Raw genomic sequence first — 18,859 nt, 5'->3', positions numbered from 1 at the left:
CGTCGGCGGAGAAAACGGACCGAGCCGAACGACAAAGGAGAAACCCAACTTTTGGGGTGAAGGAACACAGAGGCACCCCCTCGATGTGTTTTAGGCTATGATGTTGAGCTTTTTAAAAACGCTTTTCTAGAGGAAAATCAGAGACAGAAATTAGGAGGGACCTCCTCGGCTCCTGAGATGAATAGGCAATTTGAATGAGTTTGTTTTATTCCCAAATATGCAGTTGTGACATCAGTGGCGATGGTACTATTTTTTAATCCATCATGGAATCCTATTGATTGGTTTTTTTTAAAATGGCACTCCCCCCCCCCCCCCCCAGATTGGGATCCACGCCAGTTTACAATGTATTTAAAACAAAACAAAACAGCATCTTTAAAAGACAACACAATTTTGCATCAAGGAGGAAAGAAAATCAGCACATCTAATTAAAACCCCACATCCTGAGCAGGATGTCATTTGGTGATAAATTTTTGTCTGCTGTAGAAGGAGAACAGAACAGGGAGGTGATGGTGGAGTGTCAGCCTCGCCTCACTTGGCAGGGAGTTCCAGAGGTTGTGAACCATCGTAGAGAAGGCTGCCTTGCACACCTTCATCAAACAAACATCTGAAGGTGTCAAAAAGGGGCATTTTATTCCTGCTAAAAGATAGTTTGGGATGTTTCATCCCCGGGTAAAGAGGACGATGGTTTCCATAGAGTTTTGCTCTTTACCGATATTGGCCTTCATACTGTTGCAGCGTTTTAGATTTGTGGTAAAATTCCCTTTGCTATGGATTAGGAGTACAGAGGATCAAAGAGGAAAATAGCTACAAGTTCTCCTGATAGTCCACCCCTTTTTCATTAACTAGCGCTTACAGTCCCAATAAGTCTGAGATATTTGTAGGAGAAAGAATAAAACATTTCATTACTTACTGTTGTGAACAGATCAACAGCCAACTAACTAACCAATGGACTTCCAAGAGAATTAAAGAGAGGGAAAAGAAAAAGTCCGAAAAGATGGAGGCCTTTCTTTGAATTTGGTCGGAGGGAATGATTGGCTAGTGCTGACTAGATTGGCAGCCAGCCCCGCCCCAAAAGGTCCCTCCCAGTCAAACTAAAGGCAGCATGCAAGGTTGCAAAAACTCATTTGTTTCAGCTAGGACTCCTCATGTAACATAATTTTTACGTTGAGTTGCTGAAGTTCGTTTTTCCCCCCCTCCATTCCTGGCAGGAGCTGATCACGGCATGGTACATTGGCTTCCTGGTCCTCATCTTTGCCTCCTTCCTGGTCTACCTGGCGGAGAAGGATGCCAACAAAGACTTTCTCACCTATGCCGACTCGCTGTGGTGGGGTACGGTAAGTTGAACCCTTTTGGATTTGGTCTGGCCCAGAACGTGGAAGGAACACTTGGCTTTGCCACTAACAAGTTTGAGGAGTAACAGAAGTATAAGACTGTGGAGCCATAAGTTGGGAGTTCGATTCCCCACTGCCCCTCCTTGATAGGGGCTCGACTCCATGATCCACAAGGCCCTTACAGCTCTGCAGTTCTAAGATGATGATGATGATGATGACCAGTAATGTTCTTTTTTGAGGCAATGAATAATATTTGCCCATTGCTCCGAAATAATTTTTGAAGGGATCCATTTGGGCCAGTTGAATTACAGCATGCTTCGTGTAATGAGTAGTGTTGTAAATTTCCAGAAAAAGCTCCTTGTTAACTTTTTTTTTAAGTGGTCCAAGAAAGGGCTCGCCTGTCCGTGCCTTGGGATGCACCTCGTTACTTTATGTGCAACAGGTGGTAATTTTAAAGCTGGCGGTGCCAAGCAAAGAGGTAGATGGATGAAGGAGCACGGATTCATGCGGCGTCTCTTTCTTTACTTTCAGATCACGCTCACCACCATCGGGTACGGGGACAAGACCCCCCAGACGTGGCTGGGGCGGGTGCTGGCAGCTTGTTTCGCTCTGCTGGGCATTTCCTTCTTTGCCCTGCCAGCTGTAAGTGGGGCACGCGAGGGGAAGGGGAGAAGGGGATGCATGGAGCTTCTGTCGTGTGGAGTGGGAGGTCCCCCCTGTCCCAACAAGACCTCAGGGACACTGGAAACGTGGAAGCAAATGGCGGGGCTCGGCCCTTTCCCTGCCTAGAACCATTTGCTCACACTCCAAGTCAGATCCTAGAAAGGTTTCCTAATGGTAACTCCCCGAATTCCTTGGTGCTCTCATCTTAAAAGTGTAACTTCTCTGAGTTCGGTTAGAGATGGCTGAATGGAAGAGGAGCACCCATTCATCCGTATGGAACTGGGGAAAGGATGGGCCATTAGAGAAGTCCCTTCAGGGTAGGGGTGTGGCTCCTCTCCAGATGTGGACGTCTCAGGGACCTGAGCGGGTCCCTCCACTATCCTGAGGATGGGTGTCTCTTCCTTTTTGCTTCCTTCAGTTGCACTGGAGACGCCAGGGTATCATTGAGTGGTTCCTTGGGGCACATCAGTGGAGATGCCAGGAGAGGGGGACCAGCGTTGGTTCATGTAATTTGGGGGACACCTCTAGTCTCTTGGTAACCTCAATCCCTCTTGAGGCCATCCTCTTGGGTTTCTTAATTCCGGAGGCTGAGACGTTGGTGAGGTGATCCACCTTCCCTGAGCCTTGATGGCTTGTACTGTTGGAAGATTTCTCCTGGGCCAGAGACATGGCTCCTTCCATACTCTGGGATGGCTTTCAGCTCCATTAGATGAGAGCCTGCACTCAGATATGGAACATTAGGCTCAACGTTCTGTTGGTGAACGGAGGTTTGCTCTCTTTACCTCCTCTGTGCAGGGGATTCTGGGCTCAGGGTTTGCTCTCAAAGTCCAAGAGCAACATCGGCAGAAACATTTTGAGAAGAGAAGGACGCCGGCTGCCAACTTGATCCAGGTGGGCCCAAAAAGGAGTGGATTGTCACCAAGTCTTTGTGAGATTCATGATTCCTTCCTTCCTTCCTTCCTTCCTTCCTTCCTTCCTTCCTTCCTTCCTTCCTTCCTTCCTTCCTTCCTTCCTTCCTTCCTTCCTTCCTTCCTTCCTTCCTTCCTTCCTTCCTTCCTTCCTTCCTTCCTTCCTTCCTTCCTTCCTTCGTATGGTAAACTCTCCTGGGGGGACCCAATTTGTGGGTGAATAACTCGGAGTTGCAATATCCAATCTTCACTAAAGTTGGCATGCGTGTTGGGGAAAGACATAGGAAGCGCCGTTGTGATTCTGGAGTCTCTAAGTACCTGGGGGGAGCTTGAATGCTGAGGGGGTCCTCTTTGTGACTATATAACTCAGGGGTCTTGTGATCCAAGGTTCACTAAATTTTCAGAAGTTGTATAAATGCATTTGGGGAAGCTTCCCTGCATATTTAGTGTCTCTAGGTCATCGGGGGGGGGGCAGTGTTATAGCCATTTAAAGTTCAGATGAATCAGCAGATCGATTTGTTGATTCGTCAAAGAATATTCATATATTCGTGTTTGTTGATTCGTTAACCTTGATGAATAACGGATCAAAACGAATCGCCATTTTTTTTATTCGTCCCCATCTCTATGCTTAGACCAAAAAGATCGATTGCACCCTAAGAAAAAATCAGACAAGTGTTTTTAGGCAACAACCCTGACCTTTTCTTCTGTAAAAGGATGCTCTAGTTGGCTCACAGCTCCAGCCTCCCTTTTTAGCCCCAGTCCCCTCTCCAGCTGTACCTATGAAACTTCCCTGGCTTGGCCTCTCTCTGCCTTGCTTTCTATAGCATCCAGCCTCACATCCAGGTGACGCTGGCCTATCAACCTGGCATCTCGAGATGGTCCTCTTCTATTGTGGTCAGGAAGGTGCACCTTGCAACTCCCTGTTATCTCTCTAGTTCAGAGGACTCTCGCCACAAAAGGGACCCGGACACCCACACAGGCACCCCGGCCCCTCTTGTTATCTTCCCCTGACTTGTTTCCTGTTCCCTGGCAAAATGCTGCTCCTTCGTTCTTCTCCTTGCTTGAAAGGCTGAGAAGGAAAGGCCATCAATTTGAAAGAGGCAGGGGAACAAAAGGGATTCATCTCCTTGTTTCGGAGACACAACAAAGCTATCGGTCAGATGCAGCTTTGGGCCCCTCGGCCGGCTCTGTCCTCCTGATAAGGCCAGCCTTCGGGAGGCTGTGCTTTCCTAACCAGATGAAAAATGAGGATAAACTTGCTTGCCATGCATTTATTCCACCCAATGAAAAATTAGCTATAACCCCCCCACCCTTCGCCCCCACTGGCAGAAACAATAATAGATCTGGGAGGAACAATGCAAAATTTCAGGGGATCCTAGAATAGAATCACACGGAATTTAAGACAATGCACTTCTCCCAGTCCTCCAAAAGCCCATTGTAATTGTTCTTCTCTCATTCTCCAATGATGCTCCAGATCTCCAAATTAAGGACAATCAGACTGCATTTCGTTATGCTGGAAAGGGTCATGTCATCAGGAGCATGGCCCCTTAGAGTGGTCCTTTCGTCCATACAGGATGCGCTCCTCCCTGGCTCCAGAAAAGAGATATCCAGCTGCAGGAGCCAAATGGTTCAGACTGGGCATGGAATGGGGTCGGGCTGGCTTGCAGTTGCCTTAACGGCATGTGATCGCCCCAAATGGAAGTTGTGTCTTCCTCTGATGGCTCCTATACAGTTGCTTCCTTTTCTGTCCCCTTGCCTTCATACTCTTGCGTGAGAATTTGGCCCCCTGCACTGATGGCTCACTGCAGGAGACCCCCGACTCAGTGGGATTTATGTAAGTGTTGATGTACCATTCAACAGTTTGCTTTAGCGAGTCTGTCCTCAAGAGGAGACGGTCCATAACAGAGGTTCTCCACCCTTGGGTTACCCAGATGTTCTTGGACTCCACCTCCCAGAAGCCCTCACCCCCATCTATACTGGCCAGGATTTTTGGGAGTTGTAGTCCAAAAACACCTGGGAACCCAAGCTTGGGAACCACAGTATCTATAGGATACTGGCATTTATACTTTGAAGGAAAAAAGATCAAGCCCAAAACAGATGCTGAGGGAAAGCAGTCTTCCTTATAATGGTGTCCTCCAGATGTGTTGGACAACACATCCCATCATCCTCTGCACAAAGATGGGCTTACTTTTGTAGTAAGGTTGAATTTGCCATGAATTCATGAATAAGGTGCCATGGTCTTGTTGCATATTGTCTCCGTCTTCAACGTGATGTGTTTTTTGTTATAGTGATATAGTTCTATCCCGCCTTGTGTACTTGGTAGCTTATCAAGAGAAATCCCCCTCTGTTTCTCTCCCTCCTGATTGGTCCAGGCTGCGTGGCGCCTCTACTCTACGGACGTCAACCGGGCTTACCTGACGGCCACCTGGTGCTACTACGACAGCATTCTCCCATCCTTTAGGTAGGTGTGACATTACCTGGGGTGGGGTGGGGGGTTTTGGTGGTGGGTGCCTTGACTTCCTGACTTTCTGCAGGTAGGGAGGTGGGAAATTTGAGCCAAAGGAAGTTGCTAAGCAGGAGAAGCTGATGATTAAAGCTTGGTTCTAGGTACATGATGATGGTGGTTGAATGAAATACTTTATCTTTGGGATGCTGGCTGCCTTCTTGTTGACTGCTGGTATTATATGGAAGTCGGTCCCTCAGAGAGCAGAATGAAGGAATTCACAGGAACGCCGGATGCATCTCCCATCACTGACTTTTAGGCCTTCATCTACCATTTTGTAACAGATACTTAGTATTAGGTCAAAATCAGTGGATTTCTGGTGTTATCTTGAGGAGAGTATGTAGGATAAATTAAAAGTGGCAAATGAGCACTGTTCTGAAATACCTAAAAATATATATTTGACACTAGACGGTACAAAGCTTTTTTCTCTCCCCCCCTCCAGTGAAAAAACACCACTAATTTTTGTAAGAAAATATACAGTGGTACCTCGGTTTATGAACACCTCGGTTAACATAATTTTCGGTTTTTGAATGAAAAGCCATTGCAAATAATGCCTTGGTTTACGAACCATAAATACGATTCATAAACCGTGGTACACCTGCATATATATTTGAGCAGGGGCCACAGGATCAAACCTCCAAGCTCCAGGAATAGTAGGGGGTCTTAGCTTCTGGGCCTCTGGAGGTTGCCCACACCTGTACAGGTGAAAGGAGCACTACTAGATTGGGATGGAGAGCATCAATTCCTAGAAGGCCTGCATTTTGCAGAATCAACGGCTCTCTTCCTCTGACACTGAAGTCAGTGGAACCCATGCTCTTTTGTGGGGGTCGAATTGATCAGGGTTTCAAGAGAGAGAAACTGCTTCCATCTTCATCCAGCCCTGTCTTCTGAGCCCACCAAGAGGAAGGGCAGAACACTCGCAGGTTTTTGTGTGTGTCGATTTCACACCTTCCTCTTCACGCATCACGATTTCATCCATGGCTCCCATAACACGTCACCCACCCTCCTTCATCAGCATGGAGACTGTGTAGACCCTGAGACCTGTGTGGTTCGGCGGAAGCTCTAGTGGGGACTGAATAGGAGGTGCGGTCTTGATTTTAGAAGAATGACGTAGTTCCACTCAGCGATGTCGTGGAAGATCTTGAAGGTTGCCAATGTTTGCTGTGATAGTTCCCTTGGCCACACACTCGCTCCGAGATAGCCCCAAAAATTCAAGGGCTGAATGGATCCATAACATCTGAGTTCCATCAGATTCCCCCTCCCTTGGCAGCAGGTCTTTTGCAAATCTAATGAGTCTTTGTTACCCATTTAGGAACAAACTACTCCGAAATGCTTTAGATTCCAAAAGGGACCGTACTTTCCAAACAATAAATGGTGGATAAGAAAATCCATTTTCTCACGTTCTCCAAGGATTCCTGGGGTGGCAGATACTTTATATGCCCCTCAGATCCAACCAGTGCAAGCCCTGAGTCCGGCCCTTTTGATCTGGATGTAGGCGCCACCAGGTATTAACCATATGAAGCCATCAGATCAGAAATCAAAGCACGTGGCCGTGCAGTTTAGTATTGTCTGCTTTAATAAGCCTTCCAAGGTCGCCCAAAGCAGCTTCTGACATCCCCGGGGACGTCTGGATTTTATTTGGGTTATGGAATATTATTCCCTGCCTCCCTAACATCTAGTAAAAGCGATAAAAATAAAACAAATAACAACAGACCAAGAAAGTCGAATGGCCGTCTTCAAATAGGTCCAAAAGGCAAGGCAGCTTAAAGCCAGCATGAAGAGGGCGAAATAGGAGAGTTGGCTGAAACAAGAGAGCATGCCCATCGGAAATGGAGGGCGAGGGAGGAGTCTCTTGGGAGTTTATTCCAAATGTCGGGGGTCGAAGAGTCCTGGTTTGGGATATTGTTTCTCACTGGGAATGGGCCCAGTTAGAGATGGGCACGAACCACCGGTTTGACGGTTCGTGTCAATTCGTTTGTTGGTCGAACGGATCTTCGGTGCTTCCCAGCCAATCACCTGATCTGGTGGGTGCCCACTCAGAGGCAAGACCCTCGCTTCTCAGCCCCGCCTCCTCGAGGCCCCGCCTCTGGGTGGGCACCTGCCAAAGGAGGTGGGGCCGAGACCTGCCAAACACCCATTCGGCTGAAAAACAAACCAACACAAATTGGCGGTTCTTGCCCACCTCTAGGTCCAATATGAATTTGACGGGAGAGCAGAGCTTGGAAATAACGGCTGAAATCCTGTTTGTGCGATTATGCCTCAGAATGCTGAGGTTATCATCGTCAGAGGGCGGTATTCGTCCCGCAACTCCCATGTAATCCCTTTCCTTGTCCGGAAGCCATGGGAGCTTGGGGACTGGAGGAGGTTTTCAATAATCGAATACCTTCTTCTTCCCAAGCCAATGAAATGCCAGTCAGTTAAAGGACAATCAAGATAATGACAAAATGCGGGGTATCTTTTTTTTTCCTTTTTCCCCACTTCCTCTTTGTTTTTTATACTGCAACTCCTGAATCCTACAGCTCGGCTACACAGAGATGGAGGGATTTGAAACCAAAGGCATATAAACGTCTCCCCTCTCTTTGTATATATCTTATGTTGATACTGCTTTGTTTCGTTGACTTGTGTTTTTCTTCTTCCCTGATTTGAAAGCTTTTGATTTCTCCATTTATTTATTTATTTATTTATTTATTTATTTATTTATTTATTTATTTATTTATTTATTTATTTATTAACCACCCCCTTAGAGAACTGGTCCTTATGTTCGACCACTTGCACCGAGCTCGCAACGGAGGGCTTAGGAACTTGGAGGTGAGGAAGTTCCCTGATGGAGCCCCACCACCGTATCACTCCTTCACCATTGGCCTGAAAAGCATCAGTCCCCCCTTTTGCTTGGGGGAAAGGTAGGGCCGAAACCCTCCTCTTCTCGCCAGTCTGTGTGTCTCCTCCCACCCCCCCGCCTCTCGCCCACTCGCCCACCCTCTGCTCTCTCTCTGGTGTGTTGGCTCTGTGTCTTTTCTTGTGACGGCGCCCCCTTCTGGCTTGAGCGTGTTTGACATGTGACCCACCTGGACTCAGAACAGAACACACCACCGGAGGATAGGTCTTTGTCTCCCTCTAGTGGCGGCATCCGTCGCTGCTTCCGGTTGGATTGCCACGGACCGTTCGGAATAGGTACATTTTTGACAGAGAAGCTCAGGGTGTGATCACACGGAGTGAGGGGGAATAGATCACAGTTCGGACCACTTTCCGGACATCACATGATGTGTGGGAAATAGCGCTCCAGCCTGACCCTCATCCATGCCTAAGTTAGGGGATTTTTTTGGCTATGACTTTTGGGGGCTGGCTGGAGCGATTCCCTGGCAGATGGACGGGTCACTTTCAAGGCGCTCATTCCCGTTCAAGCCACCCTTTCCAGTGTGAGCAGGTGCACGCCTTTACAGCCGTTTGATCACATCCTCACTCTCCATCAAACCACGCTATCCGGATCTCGGCCTCCTGGTACCAGAGACACCCCACCTTTGCCAGATCAGATTTTCTGGCACAGGATCTGGATTCCCGACCTCGTTCTTAAACACTGGAGTTTTCAGGGCAGGTTGAAAGGGTCTATCGAACTCCTCACCTTCTGCCCTCCTGGGCAGTTTTCTCTCTCATTTCATCCTCTGTTTCTCTCTCTCTCTCTCTCTCTCTCCTCCTTTGCCTCCCTTGGTTCCTCCTCTTCCTCCTCCTCCTCCTCTCGCCATCTCCTCATCACTTCACCATGCCCCCCCACCTTCATTCCCAGCAGCTGGATCGAAGAGGAAGCTCCGCCTCACAAGTGCTTACGCCTAAGGTAACCTTTCTTTCCCTTCAAGCTGCGGTGCCTGCTTTGGTTCCCCCTGAAAAAAAAAGGGGGAGCCTGCAGGATGGTACGTTCTCCTCCAGAAGCACCACAGATCCATCACAACTGTGGAGGGAGAGGTCTTCGAAGCTGGCATACTCTGGGGTGTGTACGTACGTGCGGGTTTTCTCACGAAGGGGGAACCGTAAGCTATGCATTGTGATCTAGCTATCCCCAGCCTCATGCCTTCCCAAGGTGCTGGACAACAGCTCCCATCATTGCCAGGTCGATGAGCATTGTAGTTGAGGACAGATGAAGGTAGCTTCTGTTAGATTTCCCACACCTTAACATTATTATCCTTTTCTGCTTTGCATGTAAATCCTGCTGTGAAGGGAAAAAACGATGCATCTAAGGTAGATCTTTCAAAATTGGACAGTAAGAGGGGAAAAAAATTAAACCTGAAATTAGTTTCTCAGATCACTTTCTCGGATGTTTGAGGTCTAGATGACTAAATGGATGACTAGCAGGAAAGGATCCTTGTGAAACATGCTAGTGCTCACTTCCAAAACAGACACTTATCTGAAATGGGATAATGTAGGTTATGAGTCGGTGGAGCCGGAGAACAGAACTTGTAGCTCGTTCTGCCCCAGTATGACTATTTCTTCTCAAGGGAGAGCGTTGCACCCATGCCAGCTGCTGCTCAATGCCCCAAAGTGGTCACAAGATGGGGTGAAAGAGCCCTTTAAGAACAGGGCACCTCCTGATTCTGTAGACCCTTCAATTCTGCTATAAATGAATTCTACACAATTCACTGGTAAAGTTTCAGGGAACAGTTTTCCAGATGAAAGGAGTGCATTGATCCATGTGATTTAGGATCCAGAAGATAAAGCCAAAGTGTTTATGTCTTGGATCCTAATATGTTGGAGGGCTTCAAGAGGAAACTGGACCACCCTCTGTCCGATCTGCTTCGACCTGGATTCTTGCCTTGAGGAGCAGGGGGCTGGACCCGATGACCTTCGAGGCCCCTTCCAACTCCACAATTCTAGGATTCGAGGAGTCCCACCCCGTTCAGCGCACTCTGTCCTGCAGGGGGTGCTTTTCACGAGGTCCTCCATTGATGCTGCAAGCCTCAGCATGGCTTACTCCTGGATCGGCCTCCTTACCATTTCTTCTTCCCACGCCGTTCCCCTGGAACTAACGTTTTCCCCCCTTCTTTCCTCTCCCCCTTCTTCCTACCTATCCCTTTCCGTTGTTGTTGTTCGTCTTGCGTCCTTCTCTCTCTCTAGCCAGATCTTAACTAGTAAAAGAAATTTCTTTCGGATTCACCCCGGCTGGAAAACGAGGTACAAAGGTTTTGCAAAACCCAGGAGATGTCTTGGAGTCGCAACAATTATCGGTTGTAATTGCGTTGTTGTCCAGTTCCTTTTCTGTCTTCCTTTTCTTTTGCTTTTTAAAAGAAGAGCATGCTGCGCCAATGCGCAAGGGAAATATAATATGCATGGTAGAAATCCCAAGTAGTACCTTGGTATGAAGTCCTTCATGGGACAGGAGATAGGTTTGCTCTCCTGGCATCAGATGGTACGTCTCCAGTACAGCTTTAAATGAATCATCATTGTGTGCTGTCAAATCAACTCTGACTTATGGAGACCTTTCCTAGGGTTTTCCAGGTAGAGAATACTCAGAAGTGGTTTCCCATTCCCTTCCTCTAGGGGGCACCCTGGGCCCAATGTGCAGCTTGCCCAAGGTTACCCAGGCTGGCTCTTCTCCCAGGAGGCACAGCTGGAAATCGAACTCCCAACCAACTCACTGAGTTGTCCTGCCAGCAACTCTATGCTACCTTTCTACGACAGAACTGAGGACCAACTTCTAGTCCATGTAGAGTTGGCCTCCAACAAGCCAGAACAGAAAGAGGTCAATGGCTTTAAAAATGATTCTCATGTTTTTGAGATTTTTGGAATCTCTGTTTCCCAAGTCCCTTGAGTCACTGGGGTCGGAGACTCAGAGGTGAAGGGGTGGCGCCTGGTAGCTTTATGTTCAAAGGGGTGGAGCTAATGCAGAATTTTATCCACTTGAAAACAAATAAGTTTGCATTTCCATCTTCCCTAGAGGTTCTAAAGCAGTAGGTTTCTAATCTTGGGTGCCCAGATGTTCTTGGACCAAAACCCCCATAAGTCTTTGCCATTCACTGTGATGGTCAGGATTTCTGGGAGTTGCAGTCCAAGAACATCTGGGGAACCAAGGTTGGGAACTTCTGCTTTATGGAGACTTGAGGCCTGGCTTGTTTTCACTGCATATTTGAGAGGCAGAAGGTCAAAAACCAGAAACTTGTCTTAAAAGCTCTGAGGTGCCTCGCCTTCCACTCCAGAACAAACACAGAGCCTTTAGCCAGGATTCACCCACTCATTCTGAAAACCTAGAATTGAGTGGTGGGACATGTGGACCTTGTAGGTTGCCATCATCCTTGCCACTTTTGTGTGATCTAAGGCTGATGGAAGTCGCAGACCAACAATATCTGTGACGCTGTTTGTTTTCTCCCCCTGATCTAGAGCCTAAGGACCAGAACAACAGCATTACCAAAAAGTCCCATTAAAATTAATGAGGTTACACAGTTCTTGAATATTAGGCTCTTCTACATTGTAACTCCAGCTGAGGGGGAAAAATCAGTCAAGATCCATACTGCTTCAGATATCTCGTATGGGTTTTTCTGTGGCCTCCAAATTCAAAAACGGAAAACAAGGATATTGATATTGCTTCCAGTTATACTTTACATGAACTTTTTGCAAAGATGTGCTGGAGACCTACCTATCTGTGGGTGCTTGTCTCCAGACCAGTTCTGGAATAACTCTTAGGGCCAGTGGGTACCGACAATACAAGCAGATATCTGTCTGGGCCAACACACGTGGGCACATAAACCATTCCTGGGGAAGTGGTTCCAGCAGCATGGCGATGCTACCACTTGCCGCAGGTGTGGGGATTTGAGTTCTTGCTTGGGCCGCTGAGCCCCACGACGACATCTGAAGGGTAATACCCCAGCCTCACAGGTTCTGGAGGTCTGTAGGATCTCCGTAGGACCTCTAGGCAATTAGACCTGCCACGGATCTGTGCAAGATTGATTTCACACTAGTCCTTGGGTTGCCTTTGGAATGCATGCATGGAACGTCGTCATGAAAGGGTGATTACCGCAACACATTTTCTCCTGCAAAAAAAAAAAAAAAAAAAGGAAGAAGAAAGAACTCAAAGTTTGTACAAAATTTCCCACAAGGTCTGGCCCTGAAGTTATTCCTTTCTTCTTCGCTAAGATGCATGGGGGGGGGGGGAAGGTTGGCCACAGAGTTTGGAAATCACCCCGCTGGTATAGACCCTGGCATAAGAGGGTGCTTTTCCAACTTAGGGGCTGAGGGACATCAAGCTGGCTTGAACCTTCTCAGTCAGAAGGTCACTAATGACAGCCAAAGGGCCTCAAAAGAGAGCATTTTCGCAACCGTTCCAGAGAAGGTTGGGCAGAATCTCAGGCCTTGCAAGATGATGGCAAAGCTGGGTGGATTTGTGACCCGTGCTTTGCTTGAGCGGATGGTTGACTTGAGGGGGGGGGTTCCTCTGACACGCCGCAAAGGCTGTGCTGAAGGAGAAGACCCCACATGGGAAGGATACTCTAAGATTAATTTTTTTTTCCCGAGTGTCAGTGGAAGACGTCCTCTCCTTGACCCATTGCCAAACGTGGTCAAAAGCTGGTGCTGTTGGTTGATCCTTCCTTCACAGCCTTCTTCCTCCTTGGAAATCAACCACTCTTTTGGCCGATATTGCGTGATAAGCCAATTAAAAAAAGAACGGCACAAAGCACACGTGGTTGCTTCTGCAATCTCCAGGAAAAATATATATATATCTTGCACCTCTTGAATGGGGAAAGTTGTCATTGTGGAGGTTTTGGTCCATGCGTAGATGCTTCCACATGAGTAGATGCTTCTTGGGGGGGGGGGATAACTAAAGTGCCCAGCAATTTAGTTATTCATTTATTTTATTTGCGTCATTTGTAGGCTCCCTTTCCTCCCCAGTGGAAGCAGGCAATGAACCTGCTTAGAGGGAACCACTCTGGACCACCCTCTCCAAGGTCACGTTCTTCACGGATCCTGCACCTGGTCTGAAGAGAGGAAGGTCCCTGCTGGCATGCAGTCTTTACACCCAAGCAACCACCCAGTTTTTCCCCCCCAATGGGATTGCTTGTGTTGAGAGCCTACATGTGAGTAGGACCCTCCCCTCTTCACACCCAGTGCTACGACCATGACGGACGTGATGACAGCTACCCACACCGTGCTCCCCCAGTGCCAGGACAGAGAAACCCTCAATGGAATGACGCCTGTCTCAAGAGCTCTGTCTCTTCCCCAGTCTTCCTGAGTGGAATCCGACCCAACCCCAGCCTTCCAGAATATTCTAAGACTCCGAAGTCTGCAGGGCACCCCTTAGGAGACGTTTCGACATGGAGGCCAATCTCTAGAAGCGGTGTGAGGTGTGCGGTTGGACAGAGCGATGGGTATCTCTTGCAGGCAAGAAGTTGGCCATGTCCTCTTTGGCGCAATCTATCCCTTGCTTGGGTTTGAGGCCTTCGCTTCCTTGCTTGGGAGATGTTCTTGCCCCTTCTGCTGGAACATCATCCTACATCAGAGGCATTTGTTGGCTAGCTCAACGGGGACGTTCCCCCTCTTCTGCCCCTGTCCAGACATCTCCTCTGCAGACGGCCTTTGTCCGGCGGTGTCTTTTCATCTCGTTTTAACTCTCTGTTGTCTCAAAGCTTTGCGGTCTGTTTGTTTGCTTGTTTTCAGTTTCTACCGTCAAATATCTCCAGTTATGCTCTGGTGGGGGAACCGAGTTTGTGGCATGGCTGGATTCCTACCTCGTGCATTAGGGCTCTGTTTGCTACAGACATAGGACAAAATAAGCTCAGCCGAATTCAACAACAGGCGTGGTTCAGCAGCTTGCTATGCGTTATGCAAATTTGCATGAAGGCCTCTGACTTGCATAATCTATTCTGCTTGTTGGATGGAGAAGCCAGGAGTTGTTCAGAGTACTGAACCCCTTTTTGATGACTGGAGCTCTTATTTGGAATTCACTGAGAAGGAACAACAAAGCCATGGCCAACTTAATGAGGGTTTGTGAAGGTTACAGTCCCCTAAGCCATTATTATTATTATTATCACAGTAGGACCTCCCTAACCACGGGACGAGTATCCGCTGATTCACTTATCCACTGCCTGAAAATATTTTTTAAAACCCAGAAATATTTTTGTAATATATTTCCATGTTGTATTTAGCAGAAGAGGCCACTAGAGGGGGGTGGAGACCATGCAATGTATAAGATTCCCTATTATCCACTTTTCTCAGCATCCACAAGGGGACTTGGAACCAATCCCCCACGGATACTGTGGTCTTACTGTATTATTATCATCATTACTATTATTATTATTATTACTATTATTATTCATTTTCACTGTTAAGCTCACACATGGTTCGCCTCCACTTCATCCTCACGACAGCTTTGCGAGGTAGATCATGCTGAGGAGAGTGTGACCGGTCCAGGGTTACCCAAGTGGGCTGCATGAGTTCTAGTCCAGCCCTCTGGCCTAGACCTAAATGCTCCCTTGTTTCATATGAGCGTCAAGAGAACCAGTGGCATTTCGCCACTGGGATTCCGGCTCTTTCACTGACCCTGGAATATATGGAAATGGTAGGACTCTGGGCTGAGGTAAGACATTCTAAACCCTGGTGGGATAAAGTTCGTTTATTCAAGCTTTGCCTGCAGGAACTTTAAAAAGATCCTGATTCTTCTATCAGGCTGCGATCAGACCATTTGAAAAAAGTTAAATTTAAAAATTAAATTAAGAAAAAAACACCCTTTCCGGCTCCCACTTTGCATCCTCCCTCCCTCAAGAGCTCCACCCCGTCCCCAGTTGATGCTCTCTCCTCCTTCCACTGCCTACTTTTGCAGCAATAAAATGGGCATCAAGGACCGCATCCGCCTGAGCAATTCCCAGAGGCAGGGCAGCCGGGGGAAGGCGCAGCTGGTCCCACCCCTCCGACGCTCGCCTAGCACCGAGAACGTCAACGAAGCTGTCAGCCCCACCAAGGTGCAGAAAAGCTGGAGCTTCAACGACAGGACAAGGTTCCGGGCCTCATTGAGGCTGAAACCGAGGACACCGGTGGAAGGTAGGCTTTGGAAGCCACTAACATTGAGAATTATTGGGGGTCTTCTGGTTTTTATTGAACTTTGCTTTAGCTTGTTTCCAAAGAGGAAAAGAGATGGCTTAAGAATGTATGTTTGGAGTTCTGATCATCATCCAACTCCTTTTATCTGAAAAACCTTTGAGTTGGAACCCAAATATAGGAGCTATGGAATTTGCATGACTCTACTATGGGATTCTAGCCACACCACAGAAGCCAGAACAGAGATGGACTGGAGCAGTTTTTTTAAAATGAAGAATTTAATATTGAACTGCTGGAGAGCCCAGTGGTTTAGATCTCTAGCTGTGGAGTCAGAGATTGGAAGTTCATTTCTACACTGTGTCTCCTTGACAGAGGCTGGACTAAATGGTCCATAAGGTCCCTTCCAACTCTGCAGCTCTAAGATGATGATGATCATGTGCAATAAAAACTGAAAACTGGCTTCTATTGTATGGTGCTATGTGTTCTCAGTTCTACTGCATGGCATCGGATTATGGGCTTGAAGACAAATGACTACCAAGATGCGAAAGTATTTGAAATATGGAGAAGTTGCACCATGCTAAGAATGCTTGGGAGGCTGATCTGTCAGTACTATAGCTAATGGGGGAAAAAAAAGACTAAGAAATTACATAAACTGCTTTGGCCATTTAACAAAACTCACAGCAGATTGTTACACCTGCTCACTCATGGTCAAATACAGGGGAAAGGAAAGGGAGGGAGGAGAAAGACTGAAGAATCCGGGAGGCAGGTCTGATAGCACCATATCGTTGCTTTGAACCATTGCCTCCAAAGTGGAGCATCTATAAAGTTCAGGTTCTCCACCTTTTCTTCTGATCAAGCGCAGTTTGATCCTTTCGTCTTAAACCTGGCCTATCCAGTCCAGAGGGAGACAAAGAGTTCGCTTGGCAAAAAGGCCTACGAATGGATCAAGCGAATAAGCCAAGCCTTGTGATAGCTAAAAGGTTTTCCGCGTAGAGAGTGCTTGGAAGTGGCTTCGCTTTCTGTACATCTGGGGGTACCTGGGACCGTGTCGGTGGCCCAAGGCTACCCAGGTTGGCTCCACTCATAGGAGGCACAGTGGGGGAATCGAACTCCCAATCTTTGGCTTTTGCAACCACAGTCCTAACCCACTGAGATATCCAGACAGCCCTAGAGTTCTTAACCACTCTTAATTTGAGGGAACTGGACCTGCAGAGGCATTTCATGAGTAGCCATGCCAACTGATTAGACAAGGCACTGTGTCCTTCCAGCTAAGTCCCAGTTCTGCCCACAGCTGACGGCCCCGCAGAAGAGACCAATGAGGAGAAGGCCTACCAGTGTGACTTGACCTTTGAGGACATCATGCCTGCTGTGAAGAACCTCATCCGGGCAGTCAGGTGAGAGGATCTGGAGCAGGCAAGAGGACCGGGAGCCGGACACTCGGGCTCCTTGTTCTGTCTCTCCAACTGAAGAACTTCCTTTACCTTTGGTGGTCATGCCCTGGGTGGTTTTCATTTTCCTCCTTGAGATTCCTGGAGGATTGGCACTCCTTCTCCGGTTGGGTTTCTTAATGGCTGAAGTTGCACCTCCAAGGAGAATGGAGGGGTGGGGGAGTCAGTTGGAGGGATGGACTGGCCAGCTTGGAGTGCACAAAATTTAATCCATCCTCCCAACAGCGAGAAGATCTATAGGGCTAGAAATAGAAAAACCTTTCTCTTCCCAAATCATTATAATGGACCAGTTAGTTCAGCTTTGCACAACTATCAGCCCGAGGTATCCAGCCATCTGGCTCTCTCTTCTCATGCCTTTATGGATGCTTGCTCACTTCCATAGGATCCTCAAGTTCCTGGTGGCCAAAAGGAAATTCAAGGAGACTTTGCGTCCGTACGATGTCAAGGATGTGATCGAGCAGTATTCAGCCGGGCACCTGGACATGCTGGGCAGAATCAAGAGTCTCCAGACCCGGTAAGTAGAGCTTCCTATGCCCTTATGGGATCTTGGCTTCCTTGTCGTGTAGAAGAGCAAAAACTGTTGGGTAGCTCAACAGTTGAGGTCTTTGGCTGTGGAGCCAGAGGTTGGGAGTTCGATTCCCCACTGGGCCTCCTTGACAGGGGCAGGACTGGATGACCCATAGAGTCCCTTCCAGCTCTGAAGTTCTAAGATGATGATGATGATCCTTAATGAAATACTGGATAGCTCAGTGGTTTAGGCATCTGGCGGTGGAGCCAGAGGTTGAGAGACTCCTTGACAGGGGTTGGACATGATGATCCATTGGTTCCTTCCAGCTCAGCCATTCTAAGATCATTATTATTATAAGTCCCATTGCAAAATGGAGACACTGTGCGGTCCGGTTTGTTATGGGGACTGTAGTTCGGCCAAGCCATGCATCTAGGCTCTGCTTCATTCACCCGCAGCGTGCAGCCGTTGCTTTCCAGCCTGATTCTCTTCCCCAACCTCTTCTCTTCTTCCCTTGCCTGCCAAGGGTGGATCAGATTGTGGGGCGAGGAGCGATCGCCATCGACAAGAAGATCCGGGAGCGGGGCGAGAAGATGTCGCTGGAAGTGGAGCTGGTGGATGAGCTCAGCATGATGGGACGAGTGGTCAAGGTGGAGAAGCAGGTGTGCTTGGGTCCAGAGGAGGAAGAGGAGGAGGAGGAGATGGTGGAGGTATTGATGGTGGAGGAGGAGCAGGAGGAAAAAGAAGGCACCCTCGATACAACGAAGACTCCTCTTGTACCTACCAACTGGGAGCCAACATTTCTGCCCTCTTTAAGAACCTCAGAAATTACCTCCTACATGCTCAGTGTATATTTCTCCACTTACGGTTTACTCTTACTGGAGCTTTCGAGGGTCTTCAGCAGAGGCCTTTCTCGTGACCCTCTAACCATTGCTTTTTAACTACATGCAAAATGTGTGCCCTACCACTTATCTTTGGCTCCTCTCTCCCATTTTTTAAATAGATTTCCTATGGGGGGGAAGCTGTGCAGGAACGGATCAAGGCGGTTGGCATGGTTCTTTAGCTATTCAAATCCTTGCAGATAACCCAGTTATTCCCACCAGCACTTTGGGGTGTGTGTGTGTCACAACAGTCTGTGCTGAGGGGGACACTGATGATTGGCTCCAGGTCCCTACCCTGTCAGGCAAGCTTAACCCCTTCCTGACAATGGTGTCCTGTTTTTAAACCTTCCCATGCCTTACGGGATCAGAGGTGGTAGCCCCCACCTCTGAAAAGAGAGGGTTTGACAGACCTTAGGTAAAGGTAAAGGTTCCCCTTGACATTTAGTCCAGTCGTGTCCGACTCTAGGGTGCGGTGGTCATCCCTGTCTCCAAGCCGTAGAGCCAGTGTTTGTCCAGAGACAGTTTCCGTGGTCACATGGCCAGCGTGACTAGACACGGAACGCCATTACCTTCCCACCGAGGTGGTACCTATTTATCTGCTCGCATTTT

The 18,859-nt window shown here is 48.1% G+C and overlaps 1 protein-coding gene across 2 annotated transcripts in view; it reads left to right on the top strand.

The window, feature by feature from the left end:
• KCNQ4 (potassium voltage-gated channel subfamily Q member 4) overlaps positions 1-18,859 on the top strand; it is a 74,747-nt gene that overhangs the window by 51,011 nt on the left and 4,877 nt on the right. Inside the window, exons 5-13 of one of the 2 annotated variants that reach the window (XM_072979544.2) lie at positions 1,209-1,334; positions 1,863-1,973; positions 2,790-2,885; positions 5,275-5,363; positions 8,150-8,305; positions 15,202-15,419; positions 16,708-16,810; positions 17,247-17,378; positions 17,896-18,031. In XM_072979544.2, the coding sequence (XP_072835645.2) occupies positions 1,209-1,334; positions 1,863-1,973; positions 2,790-2,885; positions 5,275-5,363; positions 8,150-8,305; positions 15,202-15,419; positions 16,708-16,810; positions 17,247-17,378; positions 17,896-18,031 (1,167 nt within the window). Of the gene's footprint in view, positions 1-1,208; positions 1,335-1,862; positions 1,974-2,789; positions 2,886-5,274; positions 5,364-8,149; positions 8,306-15,201; positions 15,420-16,707; positions 16,811-17,246; positions 17,379-17,827; positions 18,032-18,859 lie in introns of both variants that reach the window. The other variant, XM_078380063.1, reaches the window with a different exon arrangement.

The sequence above is a fragment of the Pogona vitticeps genome, chromosome 9 (genome assembly GCF_051106095.1).
Source record: "Pogona vitticeps strain Pit_001003342236 chromosome 9, PviZW2.1, whole genome shotgun sequence".
Lineage (NCBI taxonomy): Eukaryota > Metazoa > Chordata > Lepidosauria > Squamata > Agamidae > Pogona > Pogona vitticeps.
The sequence above is the reverse complement of the archived record's forward strand: the minus strand, read 5'-3'. Positions and strand labels throughout refer to the sequence as shown.